Source organism: Salvelinus alpinus, chromosome 3 (genome assembly GCF_045679555.1).
Source record: "Salvelinus alpinus chromosome 3, SLU_Salpinus.1, whole genome shotgun sequence".
In the NCBI taxonomy this organism is placed as follows: domain Eukaryota; kingdom Metazoa; phylum Chordata; class Actinopteri; order Salmoniformes; family Salmonidae; genus Salvelinus; species Salvelinus alpinus.
The window spans coordinates 18,408,828-18,426,661 of record NC_092088.1 but is presented as its reverse complement, the minus strand read 5'-3'; the positions used below and the strand labels follow the sequence as shown (position 1 = coordinate 18,426,661).

Sequence of the window (17,834 nt, the reverse complement as noted above, 5' to 3'; positions counted from 1 at the left end):
ACTGCAAATCAATAAGTCATTCTAAGTCATCACACCTTCAACAGACAGCCAAGACAATCTCACAACAACTACCACACGTATCCATTATGAAAAGGTACTTAGGTTAAACTATTCATATCAGAGGAGGCTGGTGGGAGGAGCTATAGGAGGACAGGCTCATTGTTATGGCTGGAATGGAATGAACGGAACGGGTCAAACATGGGGTTTCCATATGTTTGATGTGTTTGATACCCTTCCATTTATTCCATCCCAGCCATTACAATGAGCCCATCCTCCTATAGCTCCTCTCACCAGCCTCCTCTGATGAATATTTAACTTGAGAGCAAAGCTCTGGATTCCCATTTGTAGACAGTCAGCAGTAGCGCTAGTCAGCATATTCCAATTCAGTACAAGGACGCATTGACACAAGAAGAGAGGCTACGTCTGTATCATAAACTGGGTGGTTCGAGCCCTGAATTCTGACTGGTTGACAGCAGTGGTATATCAGACAGTATACCACAGGTATGAAAAAACATTGATTTTTACTGCTCTAATTACATTGGTAGCCAGTTTATAATAGCATTAAGGCACCTCAGGGTTTGTGGTATATGGCCAATATACCACGGCTAAGGGCTGTATCCAGGCACTCCACTTTGCGTCGTGCCTAGGAACAGCCCTTAGCCATGGTATATTGGCCACATACCACACTCCCTAAAGCCGTATTGCTTAATTACTGTACAGCATTGCTTGCAGATTTTCACACAGCTAGTGCTAAGCCATGATATTTCCCATTTCAAACAATCCATCTTAAACCACTAAACAACAATACAACATGTGATGCACCTCTGAAATAGACATAGGAGCCCATATTTCATGAGCAGCCCAGTGGTTATGACTGAACAAAAACAGCAGTGCCCAGCCCAACCCTAACCATAGCCCTATACGCTATCCATGGTGGTGAGGTTTTTATTGCTGTCTCATTTTGGGCTTGTGCTAGGGTGTGTGTTGCCCTCCCCCCTCTGGGCTCTGTAATAAGAGCATCTGTGGTCTACAGGGCAGTGCTGATTCAATTGCAATGGAGGATTTAAAGCTATTATCCTCCATATGGGAAGAGGAGGATGAAGAGGGGGAGAAGTGGAGGAGGAGGATGAGGATGAAGAGAAGAAGTGGAGGATATCTGGGCTGCTGCTGCCTGACTGAGGGACATATTCTTAGAGAGATGCGGAAATGAGGGAGAGAGAAAGGGAGAGAGAGACAATATTCAGAGATCTAGAGATGAGAGAGGCAGAGAGAGGTAATATACAGAGATCTAGAGATGAGAGAGGCAGAGAGAGATAATATACAGAGATCTAGAGATGAGAGAGGCAGAGAGAGGTAATATACAGAGATCTAGAGATGAGAGAGGCAGAGAGAGATAATATACAGAGATCTAGAGATGAGAGAGGCAGAGAGAGATAATATACAGAGATCTAAATATGTGAGAGGCAGAGAGAGATACAGAGATCTAGAGATGAGAGAAGCAGAGAGAGATAATATACAGAGATCTAGAGATGAGAGAGGCAGAGAGAGGTAATATACAGAGATATAGAGATGAGAGGCAGAGAGAGATAATATACAGAGATCTAGAGATGAGAGAGGCAGAGAGAGATAATATACAGAGATCTAAATATGTGAGAGGCAGAGAGAGATACAGAGATCTAGAGATGAGAGAAGCAGAGAGAGATAATATACAGAGATCTAGAGATGTGAGAGGCAGAGAGAGATAATATACAGAGATCTAGAGATGAGAGAGGCAGAGATAATATACAGAGATATAGAGATGAGAGGCAGAGAGAGATAATATACAGAGATCTAGAGATGTGAGAGGCAGAGAGAGATAATATACAGAGATCTAGAGATGAGAGAGGCAGAGAGAGATAATATACAGAGATCTAGAGATGAGGGAGGCAGAGACTCGAGAAAGAAAAGGAAGAACACAGAGGGAGAAGAAGAGAGAAAGTGAGAAAATGTCAGAACATCTGTGAAAAACAGGGAAGCACACAGCTGTAGCCGATTAAGATGGTAGCTGCCAGCCAGAGAGAGGAAGAGAGAGAACAGCAGCTCTACTCCTTGTGTGTTTCAGCCCCAGTGAAGCCTGCGCTTGGAAGGACATTCTGATCACACACAGGCATTTACCTGTCAGTGTGGTGTAGTAAGAGTGGGATGAGATCCCCCCTCCCTCCAACCTCCCTACCGGCGTGGTCGCCCTGGCGATGAATAATGCAGCAGGGGTGGGTGGAGGCCACTGAGCGTGTGCGAGGAGGAGGAATCCCTCCCCCTCAGCCTCAGCCCCCTAGCCTGCTGTTGCTGCTGCTGCTGTTGCCTACTGCAGAACGTCAGTGGCAGAGAGGAGAGAAGAGAGGAGAGGCAGGACAGAGGAGAGGATGGTGTGTTGAGAGAGAGTGATAGAGAGCAAGAGCAAGAGGGGTGGGGTGCCGGACGGACGGACGGATGAACATGCCCAGAGGGGAGAGTGTGGTCTTCCTGCGATGACAGCCATGCTGAGTCCCAAGATTAGACAGACCAGGAGAGGTGAGAGAGCCGAGCGCGTTGTATTTTTCTCTACCACTACTACCTAACCATACTACTACTACTACCACTACATATCTGAATGGAGCATATGGGCGGTACACACGGGTCGTTCTACTACGATGCTGTCAATGACATCATCATCTCCTGTTTCATCTTGATAATGCTGATCAGATGCTTGTCTGTCAATTGCTGCTTTTGATGCATTGAATGGTGAACGTCAAAATGATGCAGGTGTGTTTAGTTAGTGAATGTGAAACGGTGAATATCACTGGATATAGGGATAGGTCACTTTGTTATCTTTGTTCTGTTATTCTCTCTGAAATAAGATACAATTGAGAGTGTATGAGAAACGAAATGGATTAATTAAATAGATTCAATTAGCTTTGTGGTTCTAAGATACACACATTCTCTGCATAGATGTTGTAATTGGAATGTGATTGCTTCCTTTTATTCATTCAACAAAACACATGACGAAATCCGATTTCAAGTCCTGGTCCATAGAAAATCTATTTCCTGGTCCATGGAAACCTCATTAAACAGCCCACATCGCAGCTGTTTCATTCTTCTCCTCACCATGTTTTTTTGGAATGAGAGATCCTACTACTGTACTATATTACACATCATGGACAGTTCTGACAGCTAAGCTACAGGCACAGTAGTACACACACACAGCATAGATAAGTACCCCCCCCCCCCCAATCCGAGTGGAGCCTACTACAGTTTCTCCGGCAACGCAAACACTCCACTAATTCTCAATGGGTTAATACAACCGCAGATGAGTCAGTGGAAATGATGCACCTGTAACTCTCCCAGCTCCTTCCCAGGCATCATAAATCACACAGCAACCAGATTCATGAAATTTTATTTCTCAAAATGGATTCCATGCTTGGAGAAAAAGAGCCAGGTAATTTGTCTTGTGGCTGATAAGTCTACCCATCGTGACAGGTTAATGGATAGCTATTCTTCGATGTGGAGAGGGGACTAGACATCTATACCGTGGGATGATGAATACACAGCTCAAAAGTGCATTAACAATAGTGACTGGATATCATAGGCCATAGTACGTGTGTGTGCAATGCAATCATGCAGTCATATTTCTCTATGGTCATGACTATCTCTGGGTTGAGTCTTCACCCACGTTGAAACATCATACTGTAAGGTAGGTATGAGATCAACAGGAAAACAGCCACACTTAGTCTATGTCATTACTATGGACCAGAGCCATGTGTTTAGCTAACGTGGCTGCATCCTAATGCTCATTCTAGACATGATATTCCTCATGTAATGTTAATGGGGAGCCAACATGGCTGCCATAGAATGTTGTAGTGTCTTGTAAACGCGTCATAATGCTCATTCCAGACATGATATTCCTCATGTAATGTTAATGGGGAGCCAACATGGCTGCCATAGAATGTTGTAGTGTCTTGTAAACGCGTCATTATGCTCATTCTAGACATGATATTCCTCATGTAATGTTAATGGGGAGCCAACATGGCTGCCATAGAATGTTGTAGTGTCTTGTAAACACGTCATAATGCTCATTCTAGACATGATATTCCTCATGTAATGTTAATGGGGAGCCAACATGGCTGCCATAGAATGTTGTAGTGTCTTGTAAACGCGTCATAATGCTCATTCTAGACATGATATTCCTCATGTAATGTTAATGGGGAGCCAACATGGCTGCCATAGAATGTTGTAGTGTCTTGTAAACGCGTCATAATGCTCATTCCAGACATGATATTCCTCATGTAATGTTAATGGGGAGCCAACATGGCTGCCATAGAATGTTGTAGTGTCTTGTAAACGTGTCATTATGCTCATTCTAGACATGATATTCCTCATGTAATGTTAATGGGGAGCCAACATGGCTGCCATAGAATGTTGTAGTGTCTTGTAAACGCGTCATTATGCTCATTCTAGACATGATATTCCTCATGTAATGTTAATGGGGAGCCAACATGGCTGCCATAGAATGTTGTAGTGTCTTGTAAACACGTCATAATGCTCATTCTAGACATGATATTCCTCATGTAATGTTAATGGGGAGCCAACATGGCTGCCATAGAATGTTGTAGTGTCTTGTAAACGCGTCATAATGCTCATTCTAGACATGATTCCTCATGTAATGTTATGACAACATGGCTGCCATAGAATGCTGTAGCGAAGCTCATTCTACTGATATTCCTCATGTAATGTTAATGGGGAGCCAACATGGCTGCCATAGAATGTTGTAGTGTCTTGTCACTAGACGCGATATTCCTCATAATGTTAATGGTGGCTCATGGTGCTGAAGTTATGCTATCGCGATATTCCTCATGTAATGTTAATGGGGAGCCAACATGGCTGCCATAGAATGTGGTAGTGTCATGTAAATGCATCATATTGCAGAAACCTCAATGTCTCAACTCTCTAAATACATGGCTCTGCTATGGATCCTACAATGTGTAATTACTATGGGTGAGACATATACACCATACGCTAGTAGCAGCACATTGAAGCATGCTAAATAAACAGGTTATACAGAGCACATCTTAGCTGGCGCTTTTAGACATTAGCTCATTGATTGATGGTATTAATGAAGCTCATACACAATATACATTACTCATGATGCACATCCTTGGCAGACTATTCTCTAGGGTCAGGGGGTACACGATACATAGAATCAAGATGGTGGACCACCAATCTACTACTTGTTCATTGAAGATAACTATAGATCCTATGGAGGGGATAGCATGTGTGGGTTTGAATCCCAGAGCTACTGGGAGAGTGAATCATCCATTTACTTAACTTTAAACATGGAAAGAACTAGTATGAACGCACACTCAATGAATTGCTAGTATTTTGTGAAAATGTTCACTTTGAACCACAGTCCCAGTGTTACAAATTGAGTGAGACCACATTGTAGCTACACCCATGTCAACACAGGGAAGGTATGAATCACTGTGAGGAGAAATGTCCAAACTGGCTCAGTGTAGCATTTGGCCTACAAACACACACACACACACACACACACACACACACACACACACACACACACACACACACACACACACACACACACACACACACACACACACACACACACACACACACACACACACACACACACACACACACACACACACACACACACACACACACACACACTGACTCGGATAATTGGGCAGTGTATTCCAAAGCGCCCACGGATTGCAACAGCTGGTGCGAACTACAGTACATGACATTACTATGGCAACATTTACAAATCATTCCTTTATTCCTCTTGGACCCAGTTGGTTTCTTCCTGTGGAGACAAATTTGAAAAGACAGTGTGGAAACTGGAAAACAAGACTCATGAGGTTTCCCCCAAATGTCCGTTTAGAAAACCCACAACGCCACTGTGTCCTGAAACACCACTGATGAAATACATCTGTACGGAATTACAGAATAATGACTACAGTAGTGAAAGACTTTCTTGTTATAGTTCCAATTAAGACAATATTGTTCTTGTTCGGTAATTCTTTGATATTGGGTTCTATTCAATCCGCATCGCAGAAGTTCAGCTTTAGAGAATGATTGAAATTTAAAGGCAATGTTCCCGCTTCTGCGGAGACTGTATTCACGGTAACCGCTGAATACGTCGGCTCAATCGGAAATGATCTTAACATTTCTTGCGCGGAATCTGTAACGCTTCAGCTTTGAACAGATTGACTAGAGCCCATTGTATCTCACAATAAACCAATTCAAATGAATTCTGACAATAAACCAATTCAAACAAAAGAGCTCAAACGACACTCTACTAACCATGCTTATAGTCCCTCCATGACTCTTGAGTGTACAGTATGCACTTACTCTAATAAGGCTTCCAGGGTAGAACACAGGGCTGTGATTGAGTGGGACCAGCAGTGCAGCCAGACACGGTGACGGAGGCAGAGAGGGATGGTTGTAGACGGAGAGAGAGAGATGGTTAATGTGATATACGGCCCATGTTCCTCTTGTGAGTTTAACCGATTAGGAATGGAGCCAGGCAGCGATGGAGGTAGGAGTGGAAGGGGACCATGATGACTAGGCTATAGTGGCCATGCTATGTTGTGCTACAGCCAAGCCCACAACCAAAGAGTATAGTATACAATGACTGTAAATGAATGAACAGTTTGAACTATCAATTAATTCCAATGAAACATGGTTGGTGGTGCCGGGGATATGTCGGGAAGTGTCTTTTCAGGGTGTCTTCATCTATACCATAGCCTTCCCCATCCTTAGAGTCAGGAGTTTTCTTTGACCATGTGAGAAACTCCTGGCCCTCCATCCCATATCCATCCCATATCACAAGAGGAAGAAGAAGAAGAAGCAGAAGGAGAATAAGAGAGAAATGACAGAACAAACATTGATTTTCATCCCCCCTTCCGCCTCTAAGCCATCTGTGCATTGATCCTGAGTGTGTCACACAGGATGCTGGATTGATTCTTATAAATTATACATCATAATCAAATAGTTTAGTCTTGTTTGCCTTGCTGCTGTTTGGCTCCGTGAGATGTGTTGCTGGGTGGTTATTCTCTCAGGATGGTCTCTAGAAGCTGTATTCAGGGTTTAGTTGATTTTGGAAAATGGCATGATCAAAGCATGCTGTTTTTTCCACTAGTAATCACCAGATGTTACTTTCTGCACAGGCTGTACTGTATTCAAATAAAATTGTATTGGTCACATACACATATTTAGCAGATGTTATTGCGGGTGTAGTGAAATGCTTGTATTTGAGTTGAAAAGAAATAACACAAAAAAATTAAAAATACTGCAAAGCTGCTTAGGAGCTAGAAGCAGAACTGCCATGTCTGTCAGCGCCATCTTCTCTCTGAGAAAAGATATTGAGTAATACTAAGTGATTCCTGTACTTTTTAATGTATCTCATTTCATCAACTGCGTTGAATAGCGAGCAGACTGATACTGATACAGGATGAGGGACAGCGCGGGACTCCAGAGCCTCCTGACATGAACTGCATCTGAAACGGTCCTTGACTGAGCTCACATTACACTAAAACCCAGAGACAATCCCAGGAGGCCTTGTTATCCCAGTTCAAACAGGTTCCTGGTTCTATTGGTCTGCCAGAACTGACAATAACTCTCTTCCAGGGGCTTTACATTAATCGCTTATATCACCTGAGGCCTCTCCTTTCTTCCCTGTGCCGGGTGGGTCTCCAGCCACCTCTACCCGTGGGATGAAGGGGGGCCTCAGCCTCAGCTCCAGGGCGGGACATGGTGTGTGTGGTATGTGCCTCACCATGGCAACCTTGGAGCGCACACACACTGTGTGTATGTGCCTGTCTCCCTGCTGCTTAAATGTGTATTTGTATTCATGTTTGTATGTGTATCTCCACTCTCCAGCCCGGTCCAAGAGCATGGTGATGGGAGATGTGTCCCGGGGCCCAATCCGCCCGTCCTCCCCCAGTCTCCAGGAGGGGGCTCTGAAAGCTGGCTGGCTGAAGAAACAGAGGAGCATCATGAAGAACTGGCAGCTGAGATGGTTTGTCCTACGCTCCGACCAGCTTTTCTTCTACAAAGAGGAGGAGGAGACCAAGCCACAGGTACTGAACGTTCACACCTAAGCTCTTCTTCATGTTCTTACAGAGGTTAGCTGACATCCTTTATTTGGTTGAATGTGGGACCTTACTATAAAGCCAACGTCGCAGGTTCAGATCCTCTCCTGTCACGCCCTGACCTTAGAGAGCCTTTTCATTTCTCTATTTGGTTAGGTCGGGGTGTGATTTGGGTGGGCATTCTAGTTTTTCTATTTCTATGTTGGCCGGGTATGGTTCCCAATCAGAGGCAGCTGTCTATCGCTGTCTCTGATTGGGGATCATACTTACGCAGCCTTTTTTCCACCTTTAGTTGTAGGATCTTGTTTGTGTGTAGTTGCTTTCTGCACTGCATGTTACGTTCGTTTTTATATTTTGGGTTTTTTTCGGTGTCATTTAAATAAAAGTAAAATTTCTACCACGCTGCACCTTGGTCCAATCCATCTCGAAACGAACGTGACAGAAGATCCCACCACCAAAGGACCAAGCAGCGTGGCCAGGAGGAGCAGGGATCCTGGGCCCAGGAGAAAAGGGAGTGGAGAACATCATGGACATGGGAGGAGATTATGGCAGGAGACAAGACCCTGCCATGGAAGCAGGCGGAGGCAGCGAAGGAGGATCAACGACGACTCCGGGGTTCACAACCACGACGGAAGCCCGAGAGGCAGCCCCCCAAAAAGGGGGGGGGGCACACGGAGTGGTCGGCGGAGCCGAGGGGTGAACCAGAGCCAGTCAGGGAGTCGAGTGAGGAAATCGACGAAGGATTCCAGAGAGAGGTGTGGGCGTTGAGAGTACTGCAGAACGGGCGTGCTGAGGAGCGTGACACCAGTCCGGTGTCATATGCACCAGTGTCACGCATCTGGCCTCCAGTGCGCCTCCTCAGTCCGGTGCGTCCTGTGTCTCCTCCATGCACTCACACTGAGGTGTGTGTCACCGTTCCGGTACAATGTGTGCCGGTTCTACGCACCGTGTCTCCAGTGTGCCTTGTGCCAGCGCCCCGCACTTGCCGGGCTAAAGTGAGCATCCAGCCAGGACGGGTTGTGCCAGCTCTACGCTCCAGACCTCCAGTGCGCCTCCACGGTCCAGTATATCCTGTGCCAGCTCCATGCACCCGGCCTCCAGTGCGTGTCTCCAGCCTGGTACATCCTGTGCCTGCTCCACGCACAAAGCCTCCAGTGATGATCCATGGCCCGGAGCCTCCAGTGATGATCCATGGCACGAAGCCTCCAGTGATGATCCTTGGCCCGAAGCCTCCAGTGATGATCCATGGCCCGAAGCCTCCAGTGATGATCCATTGCCCGGAGCCTCCAGTGATGATCCATGGCCCGAAGCCTCCAGTGATGATCCATGGCCCGAAGCCTCCAGTGATGATCCATGGCCCGAAGCCTCCAGTGATGATCCATGGCCCGAAGCCTCCAGTGATGATCCATGGCCCGAAGCCTCCAGTGATGATCAATGGCCCAAAGCCTCCAGTGATGATCCATGGCCCGAAGTCTCCAGTGATGATCCATGGCCCGGAGCCTCCAGTGATGATCCATGGCCCGAAGCCTCCAGTGATGATCCATGGCCCGAAGCCTCCAGTGATGATCCATGGCCCGAAGCCTCCAGTGATGATCCATGGCCCGGAGCCTCCAGTGATGATCCATGGCCCGAAGCCTCCAGTGATGATCCATTGCCCGGAGCCTCCAGTGATGATCCATGGCCCGAAGCCTCCAGTGATGATCCATGGCCCGAAGCCTCCAGTGATGATCCATGGCCCGAAGCCTCCAGTGATGATCCATGGCCCGAAGCCTCCAGTGCTGATCAATGGCCCGAAGCCTCCAGTGATGATCCATGGCCCGAAGCCTCCAGTGAGGATCCATGGCCCGGAGCCTCCAGTGATGATCCATGGCCCGAAGCCTCCAGTGATGATCCATGGCCCGAAGCCTCCAGTGATGATCCATTGCCCGGAGCCTCCAGTGATGATCCATGGCCCGAAGCCTCCAGTGATGATCCATGGCCCGAAGCCTCCAGTGATGATCCATGGCCCGAAGCCTCCAGTGATGATCCATGGCCCGAAGCCTCCAGTGATGATCCATGGCCCGAAGCCTCCAGTGATGATCAATGGCCCGAAGCCTCCAGTGATGATCCATGGCCCGAAGCCTCCAGTGATGATCCATGGCCCGGAGCCTCCAGTGATGATCCATGGCCCGTAGCCTCCAGTGATGATCCATGGCCCGAAGCCTCCAGTGATGATCCATGGCCCAGAGCCTCTAGTGATGATTCATGGCCCAGAGGCTCCAGAGACGATCCAAGGTCCAGAGTCTCCAACGACGGTCTGCAGTTCAGAGTCTCCAGCGACGGTCTGCAGTCCAGAGTCTCCAGCGACGGTCTGCAGTCCAGAGCCTCCAGCGACGGTCGGCAGTCCAGAGCCTCCAGCGACAATCGGCAGTCCAGAGCCTCCAGCAACAGTCGGCACTTCAGAGCCTCCAACGATGGTCTGCGGTCCAGAGCCTTCAGTGACAGTCTGCAGCCTAGAGCCTCCAGCGAGGGTTCCAAGTCCAGAGCCTCCTGCGAGGGTTCCCAGTCCGGAGCCTCCTGCGAGGGTTCCCAGTCCAGAGCCTCCTGCGAGGGTTCCCAGTCCGGAGCCTCCGGCGACGATCTACGGTCCGGAGCCTCCGGCGACGATCTACGGTCCGGAGTCCCCGACGACAATCTACGGTCCGGAGTCCCCGGCGACGATCTAAGGGTCGGAGTCCCCGGCGACGATCTACGGTCCGGAGTCCCCGCGACGATCCACGGTACGGAGCCTCCGGCGACAATCCACGGTCCGGAGCCTTAGGCGACGATCCACGGTCCGGTTCCTCCGGTGACGATCTACGGTCCGGTTCCTCCTGCGACGATCCACGGTCCGGAGCGTCCGGCGACGATCCCCGGTCTGGTTCCTCCGGCGACGATCTACGGTCCGAGTCCCCGGCGCCGATCCCCGGTCTGGTTCCTCCGGCGACGATCTACGGTCCGAGTCCCCGGCGACGATCTACGGTCCGGATCCTCCGGCGACAATCTACGGTCCGGTTCCTCCGGCAACGATCCACGGTCCGGTTCCTCCGGCAACGATCCACGGTCCGGAGCCTCCGGCGACGATCCACGGTCAGGTTCCACGGAAGCGGAGCGGGGTCTACGTCCCGAACCGGAGCCGCCACCGAGGCTAGATGCCCACCCGGACCCTCCCCCATGGAGTCAGGTTTTGCGGTCGGAATCCGCACCTTTGGGGGGGGGGGTACTGTCACGCCCTGACCTTAGAGAGCCTTTTTATTTCTCTATTTGGTTAGGTCGGGGTGTGATTTGGGTGGGCATTCTAGTTTTTCTATTTCTTTGTTGGCCGGGTATGGTTCCCAATCAGAGGCAGCTGTCTATCATTGTCTCTGATTGGGGATCATACTTAGGCAGCCTTTTTTCCCACCTTGATTTTGTATAGTTACTGTGTAGCCTGCAGAATGTTACGTTCGTTTATATTTTGGTGTTTTTTGGTGTTCATCTAATAAAGTAAGATGTACGCTTACCTCGCTGCACCTTGGTCTCCTCATTCCGACAACGAGCGTAACATCTCCACAAATACTTTGCTTGTTTGCTGTGGTTTTTCCATCCATTCCTGAGACACGCAGGTCAAATGGCCAATAGAAAATAAAGATCTTTCTATACCATGACCTAGCCTGGATGGATTACATTGTCATTGTGCCTTGCCTAGGAGGAAAATCAGGATAAAACATAATTTTGATACCGTCACTCAGTGTTGGTCATGAGTCACGACACCTGTTGATTGACACCTTTTAATCACAGGCTGTCAATAGTCATCCAGCCAGAACTGATTTCTCTACACACACACCTCCCTGTGCAGTATTCAGGATGTGTGCGAGTGTCAATCTGGACGCTTTCCCCCCATCTAATCAATAGGAATCGGAGCAGGGCACTGCGTAGGCACATCACACATCAAGGTCTCACACTGAGATGAAAGGAAATTATAATTGGAGGAAGGACATTTGCACAAAAGCGATCTATAGCCATTCCTCATCATGTAGAGCAGGTCATTAAGGAATGGATTGGTGTTAGAGCCAGAGAGTTTGCTCCAAGACACATTCTGAAGGAAGAACAATCTCAGATCTTGAGTTACATTTTGGTTCTTCTCATTCATTCGTTCCCACCAGAAGTATTCAAGCCACATTGTACGCTTGGGAGATGTGCTTCTGGGCTGCTAGCCCTGTGCCAACGTTCTACCAATTTGTTGCCATGGCGACTAATGTGGTGACAGCTTGGCCTCTAGTTTGGCCATTTGGAAGATCGCAGCCTGTTTGATGTGGGATAGTGCCAGCTCCAGACTGGTAGGATGAGACCAATTTTCCTTCTGCGTAGTCTCTAATTAACAGGCCTTGATTCCGTTGTTAAATTACTAACGATCTGCATTTGATAATGTGTACATCTTCATCATTGGATAGATTAAAGAGATCAATATAAATAACGAGATCTTCGGTCTATTTTCTACCCTAATGTTCTCATCATGATTTAATCAATATTTGTGATTTAATCGATTAGAGTCTCACTGAGGTATCGTTAATCTTTGGTTTCAAATTGATCTATTCCCAAATGCTGCTTATTCCTGTGTTCCAGTTAAGTCCTTCTCGGTTTGTTCGTTCCAGGGCTGCATACCCCTGCAGGGCTGTCAGGTGAATGAGCTCACCGCCAACTCAGAAGAACCAGGGAGACATCTTTTTGAAATCGTTCCAGGTGAGGTGATCCATCAACACCAAATCCTCTCCTATTCTCACAAAAAAAAATACATGTGCTGTCAAAGTCAGGCATCACTGCACAGAGCTGATATTTAACGTTCCAGTTTTCTCAATACCACAGTAGGCCAGCAGGGGGCAATGCTGATGTTTAACAACGGCGTCTGGTGTAGAGAATGTAGATGTAGGACACATACAGTACACACTACTGACTGGTAGATGAGCTTGCACTCAATGCACTGTGCAATTATATGACCAGCTAAGAATTGCTTTCGAAATCCTGTGGATGGTAATCTCTCTCATAACATCATTTCCAAACTAAGACTCCAGAATCAGAACTAATCTCGAAGAACACATTAATACCTCAGGGAGAAAAGAGAATCTCCTAGGCTTGTCCAGGCTTATTGACCCCAATACCTGGGTCTCATGTCTATCAGGAGTCTGTTACTGTTGACACCCATACACAGACAATACACAGCGTCGTCTGGGGGCGAGTGTGCTGGAAAGACCCTACTCAATCAGCTCTTCAAGCTTTTGGTCGCGCTCAATACAGCCAAATGGTCATTTTCAATGAAAGTCACTCAGAGTATGCGAGTTAGCTATATCACTCAGTAAAGGGTATTTGCTAGGTGGTTTTTCCCCCTGTTTATTGTTGTCGACGGGCCAGTGGGTCCCTGTGTGTTTTATTTATGCTGAGTAAATATTGCAGGAGAGTGTGACCCCAATCAGCCAAGTGTGGATGGGCCAGGCAGGCAGCACACAGGCAGACAAAGCCATTTCTGAAGACCATTAAAACAGTGCGACAGTGAGAATAGAAAGGGGATTGAATTTCAATCTGGTCTGTGCACTTTACATACCTTTCACTCCCAAACCCAACTCAACCCCTCAATACCCCCTACATCTAATGTTTACAAGATATTCAACCCTCAGGCCCTTGTTTTTTTTCTCTTTCTCCCCCTTTGTTTTATTCTTAATCAGCTTAAATGAAAGCCTTTTTTGCTTCTCAGCTTTGAAATGAACAGCCACTGAGGGCTTAGGTTGACTTTCGCACTATGATAAAGATCCACTCTAGCAAGAGGGGTTGGGAAACAGGGGATTTTTATTTTATTTATTTTACCAGGTAAGTTGACTGAGAACACGTTCTCATTTGCAGCAACGACCTGGGGAATAGTTACAGGGGAGAGGAGGGGGATGAATGAGCCAATTGTAAACTGGGGATTATTAGGTGACCGTGATGGTTGAGGGCCAGATTGGGAATTTAGCCAGGACACCGGGGTTAACACCCCTACTCTTACGATAAGTGCCATGGGATCTTTAATGACCTCAGAGAGTCAGGACACCCGTTTAACGTCCCATCCGAAAGACGGCACCCTACACAGAGCAGTGTCCCCAATCACTGCCCTGGGGCATTGGGATCTTTGTTTAGACCAGAGGAAAGAGTGCCTCCTACTGGCCCTCCAACACCACTTCCAGCAGCACCTGGTCTCCCATCCAGGGACTGACCAGGACCAACCCTGCTTAGCTTCAGAAGCAAGCCAGCAGTGGTATGCAGGGTGGTATGCTGCTCATGGTAAACAAGTATTACTGTAAGGCTTCAACAGAGGCGCAGGGAAGCTTTCTGTACACTTCAGTGGGTCCACAGGGAATAATACATTGACCCATATCAGCCAAAATGTCTCCATACAGTATGGAGTCAGATCCACTTTGGACCGATGGTCCTATGTCCTCATTCATACTATCCATTTCAACACCGGTTCTGGCACAGAGCAGTGCCTGCAATTCGTTTAACAATTTGGCTTTTGACTGCAGGGGGTTAGAGAGCCCATGACTCCTGAGGCTACTGTCTATATGATGTTCATATACGTTTGATGAATTCCTCTTAGCACCTTTCGTTTCCTGTTACTGCGTCGCGTCATCCTTTCAGAGCAAGGCTGGGCGATAGGGTGTTCCTGGGTCTCAGTTCACTGACTCTCTCCATGCATGAGCTCTGGCAATAAACGCCCTTGCAGGTCGTGTTTGTTGTGGACACTTTAAGGTCCTTGCCCTGTACAAACGAAAGAGAAGCAAAGGCCCCTGCAAACTGAGACTAACTCGTCAAGGGTACAAGTAGCTAGATTTTCTTTGGGGTCCAAAGTTTGGCAGGTGATGATACATTGAGGCATGATACATCTCCACTCATTTCCACAAGAACATCTACGTTGATAGACATCCTGTTTGACCAAATGAACCTCTCTGATAGCATTTCTTCTGTCCTCATATCCAAGGGTTTTATTAAATTAGTTTGGGAGGCCTAATATCCTTGGGACCTAGAAAGCAAGCAATGAACCAAAACACAGCCAAATCACAGCCAAGAAAGTATATGGCTATGACTGAAAGCCTATCAGATTAAGGAACAGTTGTAATAATCTGTGGTTTTTAAATGCTGTCTGTGCTTAAGGGGGCTACTCAAGGCTAAGCTTCCTTTTGTGTTGGTCTCTAGCCATAAAGCCAGCTGGGAAACAACAGCCAGGAAAGGATGGTGCACTAATACACAAACACACACACACACACACACTAAAGCACAAGCCTGGGTAAACGTGACTACTTCAGCGAATTCATTATTGCAGGCTACTTGTTTAGCCAGTGCATGTGCAAACACACACACACACACACACACACACACACACACACACACACACACACACACACACACACACACACACACACACACACACACACACACACACACACACACACACACACACACACACACACACACACACACACACACACACACACACACACACACACACTTGGAGCCTGTCCCCTGCCCCCAGCTCTCCCACAGAGTATTTAACTAAGTTCAGCCTTATCAAATATCTGTTTGTCTATCCCCTTCCCCCACATGTGCAACATCCATGGGTTTTATAAAGCACACCGGTAACAGTTCTAGACAAAGGGACAGTCCTCCTCTCTAAAGACTTACAGTACTTCTGCTCTGAGTTCAGCTTGCTGTCAGTGCTGAATGTCTGTCTGATCATTCCTTACAGACCAGGCTGACACGGAATAGGGATAGACTACAACAAGATCCTTATAAGTCTCTATAGTTAATTGCTGTGTGAAATGACGTGATTCTGATTGGTTTATGACCTTGTTTACTTGAGTAATGTAACCCATGTTGGAAAAGTAGACAATATTAATGCATACCTACATTTCATCTGAGCTTCAGTGTGAGCTCTTCTTACTTGATATGCATAAACTGTCAGCAACTACAACAATGGTTCACTTCATGACCCCAGATAGTGTTGCGTAAGAAATGGAAACGAGCTAAGTGCTAGGTTTAAGTCCCATGTTTACGGATGGAAAAAGGCAAAGTGCTGGGTTTAAGTCCCCAGTCTATGGATGGAAACGAGCTAAGTGCTAGGTTTAAGTCCCATGTTTACGGATGGAAAAAGGCAAAGTGCTGGGTTTAAGTCCCCAGTCTATGGATGGAAACGAGCTAAGTGCTGGGTTTAAGTCCCATGTTTACGGATGGAAACAAGCAAAGTGCTGGGTTTAAGTCCCACGTCTATGGATGGAAACGAGCTAAGTGCTGGGTTTAAGTCCCACGTCTATGGATGGAAACGAGCTAAGTGCTGGGTTTAAGTCCCATGTTTACAGATGGAAACGAGCTAAGTGCTGGGATTAAGTCCCATGTCTATGAAAGGAAACGAGCTAAGTGCTGGGTTTGAGTCCCATGTCTCTGAGTAGCATGCTGGAATTAATACACGCCATTTATCAAATGTTTTTATCGAAAGCGACTTACAGTCATGCTTGCATACAGTACCAGTCAAAAGTTTGGACACACCTACGCATTCAAGGGTTTTCTTTATTTTTTTTACTATTTTCTACATTGTAAAATAATAGTGAAGACATCAAAACTATGAAATAACACATATGGAATCATGTAGTACAGTAATCCCTCGTTTATCGCGGGGGTTACGTTCCGAAAATGACCCGCGATAAGTGAAATCCGCGAAATATAAATTTTTTTTTTTTTTACAATTAGCAACTATTACATGTATACAAATACAGTGACTCACGTGTAGGCCGTTTCACTGCTCACGTGTAGGCCGTTTCACTGCTCTTTAATGTAAATTTGCCAAGCTGTTTTATGTACGTACACATAACTGCACGAGACGACAAAATGATAGCACAATTCGTAGCATGTTTTGATACAAGAAGCGGGAGTGAGTTTTTAGCGAATCAGAATGCAGAGCACAATGCACCAAAAAAAAATGCATTATGAAAATCCGCGAAATAGCGAATCCGCGATAAGTGAACCGCGAAGTGGCGAGGGATCACTGTAATCAAAAAAGTGTTAAACAAATCAAAATATATTTTATATTTCAGATTCTTCAAAGTAGCCACACGTTGCCTTGATGACAGCTTTGCACACTCTTGGCATTCTCTCAACCAGCTTCATGAGGTAGTCACCTGGAATGCATTTCAATTAACAGGTGTGCCTTGTTAAAAGTTAATTTGGAATTTCTTTCCTTCTTAATGTGTTTGAGCCAATCAGTTGTTTTGTGACAAGGTAAGGGTGGTATACAGAAGATACCCTATTTTGTAAAAGACCAAGTCCATATTATGGCAAGAACAGCTCAAATAAGCAAAGAGAAATGACAGTCCATCATTACTTTAAGACATGAACGTCAGTCAATCCAGTAAATTTCAAGAACTTTGAAAGTTTCTTCAAGTGCAGTCGCAAAAACCATCAAGCACTGTGATGAAACTGGGTCTCATGAGGACTGCCTCAGAAATTGCAGGCCAAATAAATGCTTCACAGAGTTCAAGTAACAGACACATCTCAACATCAACTGTTCAGAGGAGACCGCGTGAATCAGGCCGTCATTTACATTTACATTTACATTTAAGTCACTTAGCAGACGCTCTTATCCAGAGCGACTTACAAATTGGTGCATTCACCTTATGATATCCAGTGGAACAA

The 17,834-nt window shown here is 46.6% G+C and overlaps 1 protein-coding gene and 1 long non-coding RNA gene across 3 annotated transcripts in view; one reads left to right on the top strand and one right to left on the bottom strand.

Annotated features, from left to right (window-relative positions):
• Positions 1-17,834, bottom strand: part of LOC139570174 (uncharacterized) — a 30,413-nt gene that overhangs the window by 9,608 nt on the left and 2,971 nt on the right. The gene's annotated exons all lie outside the window — the stretch shown is intronic.
• Positions 2,300-17,834, top strand: part of LOC139570172 (rho GTPase-activating protein 22-like) — a 39,405-nt gene continuing 23,870 nt past the window's right edge. Inside the window, exons 1-3 of one of the 2 annotated variants that reach the window (XR_011674019.1) lie at positions 2,300-2,550; positions 7,915-8,114; positions 12,779-12,866. Coding sequence is in view for 1 of the 2 variants with exons in the window: in XM_071391792.1 (XP_071247893.1) it covers positions 2,508-2,550; positions 7,915-8,114; positions 12,779-12,866 (331 nt within the window). In the remaining variant the exon portion in view is untranslated. The remainder of the gene's footprint in view (positions 2,551-7,914; positions 8,115-12,778; positions 12,867-17,834) is intronic. The other variant, XM_071391792.1, reaches the window with a different exon arrangement.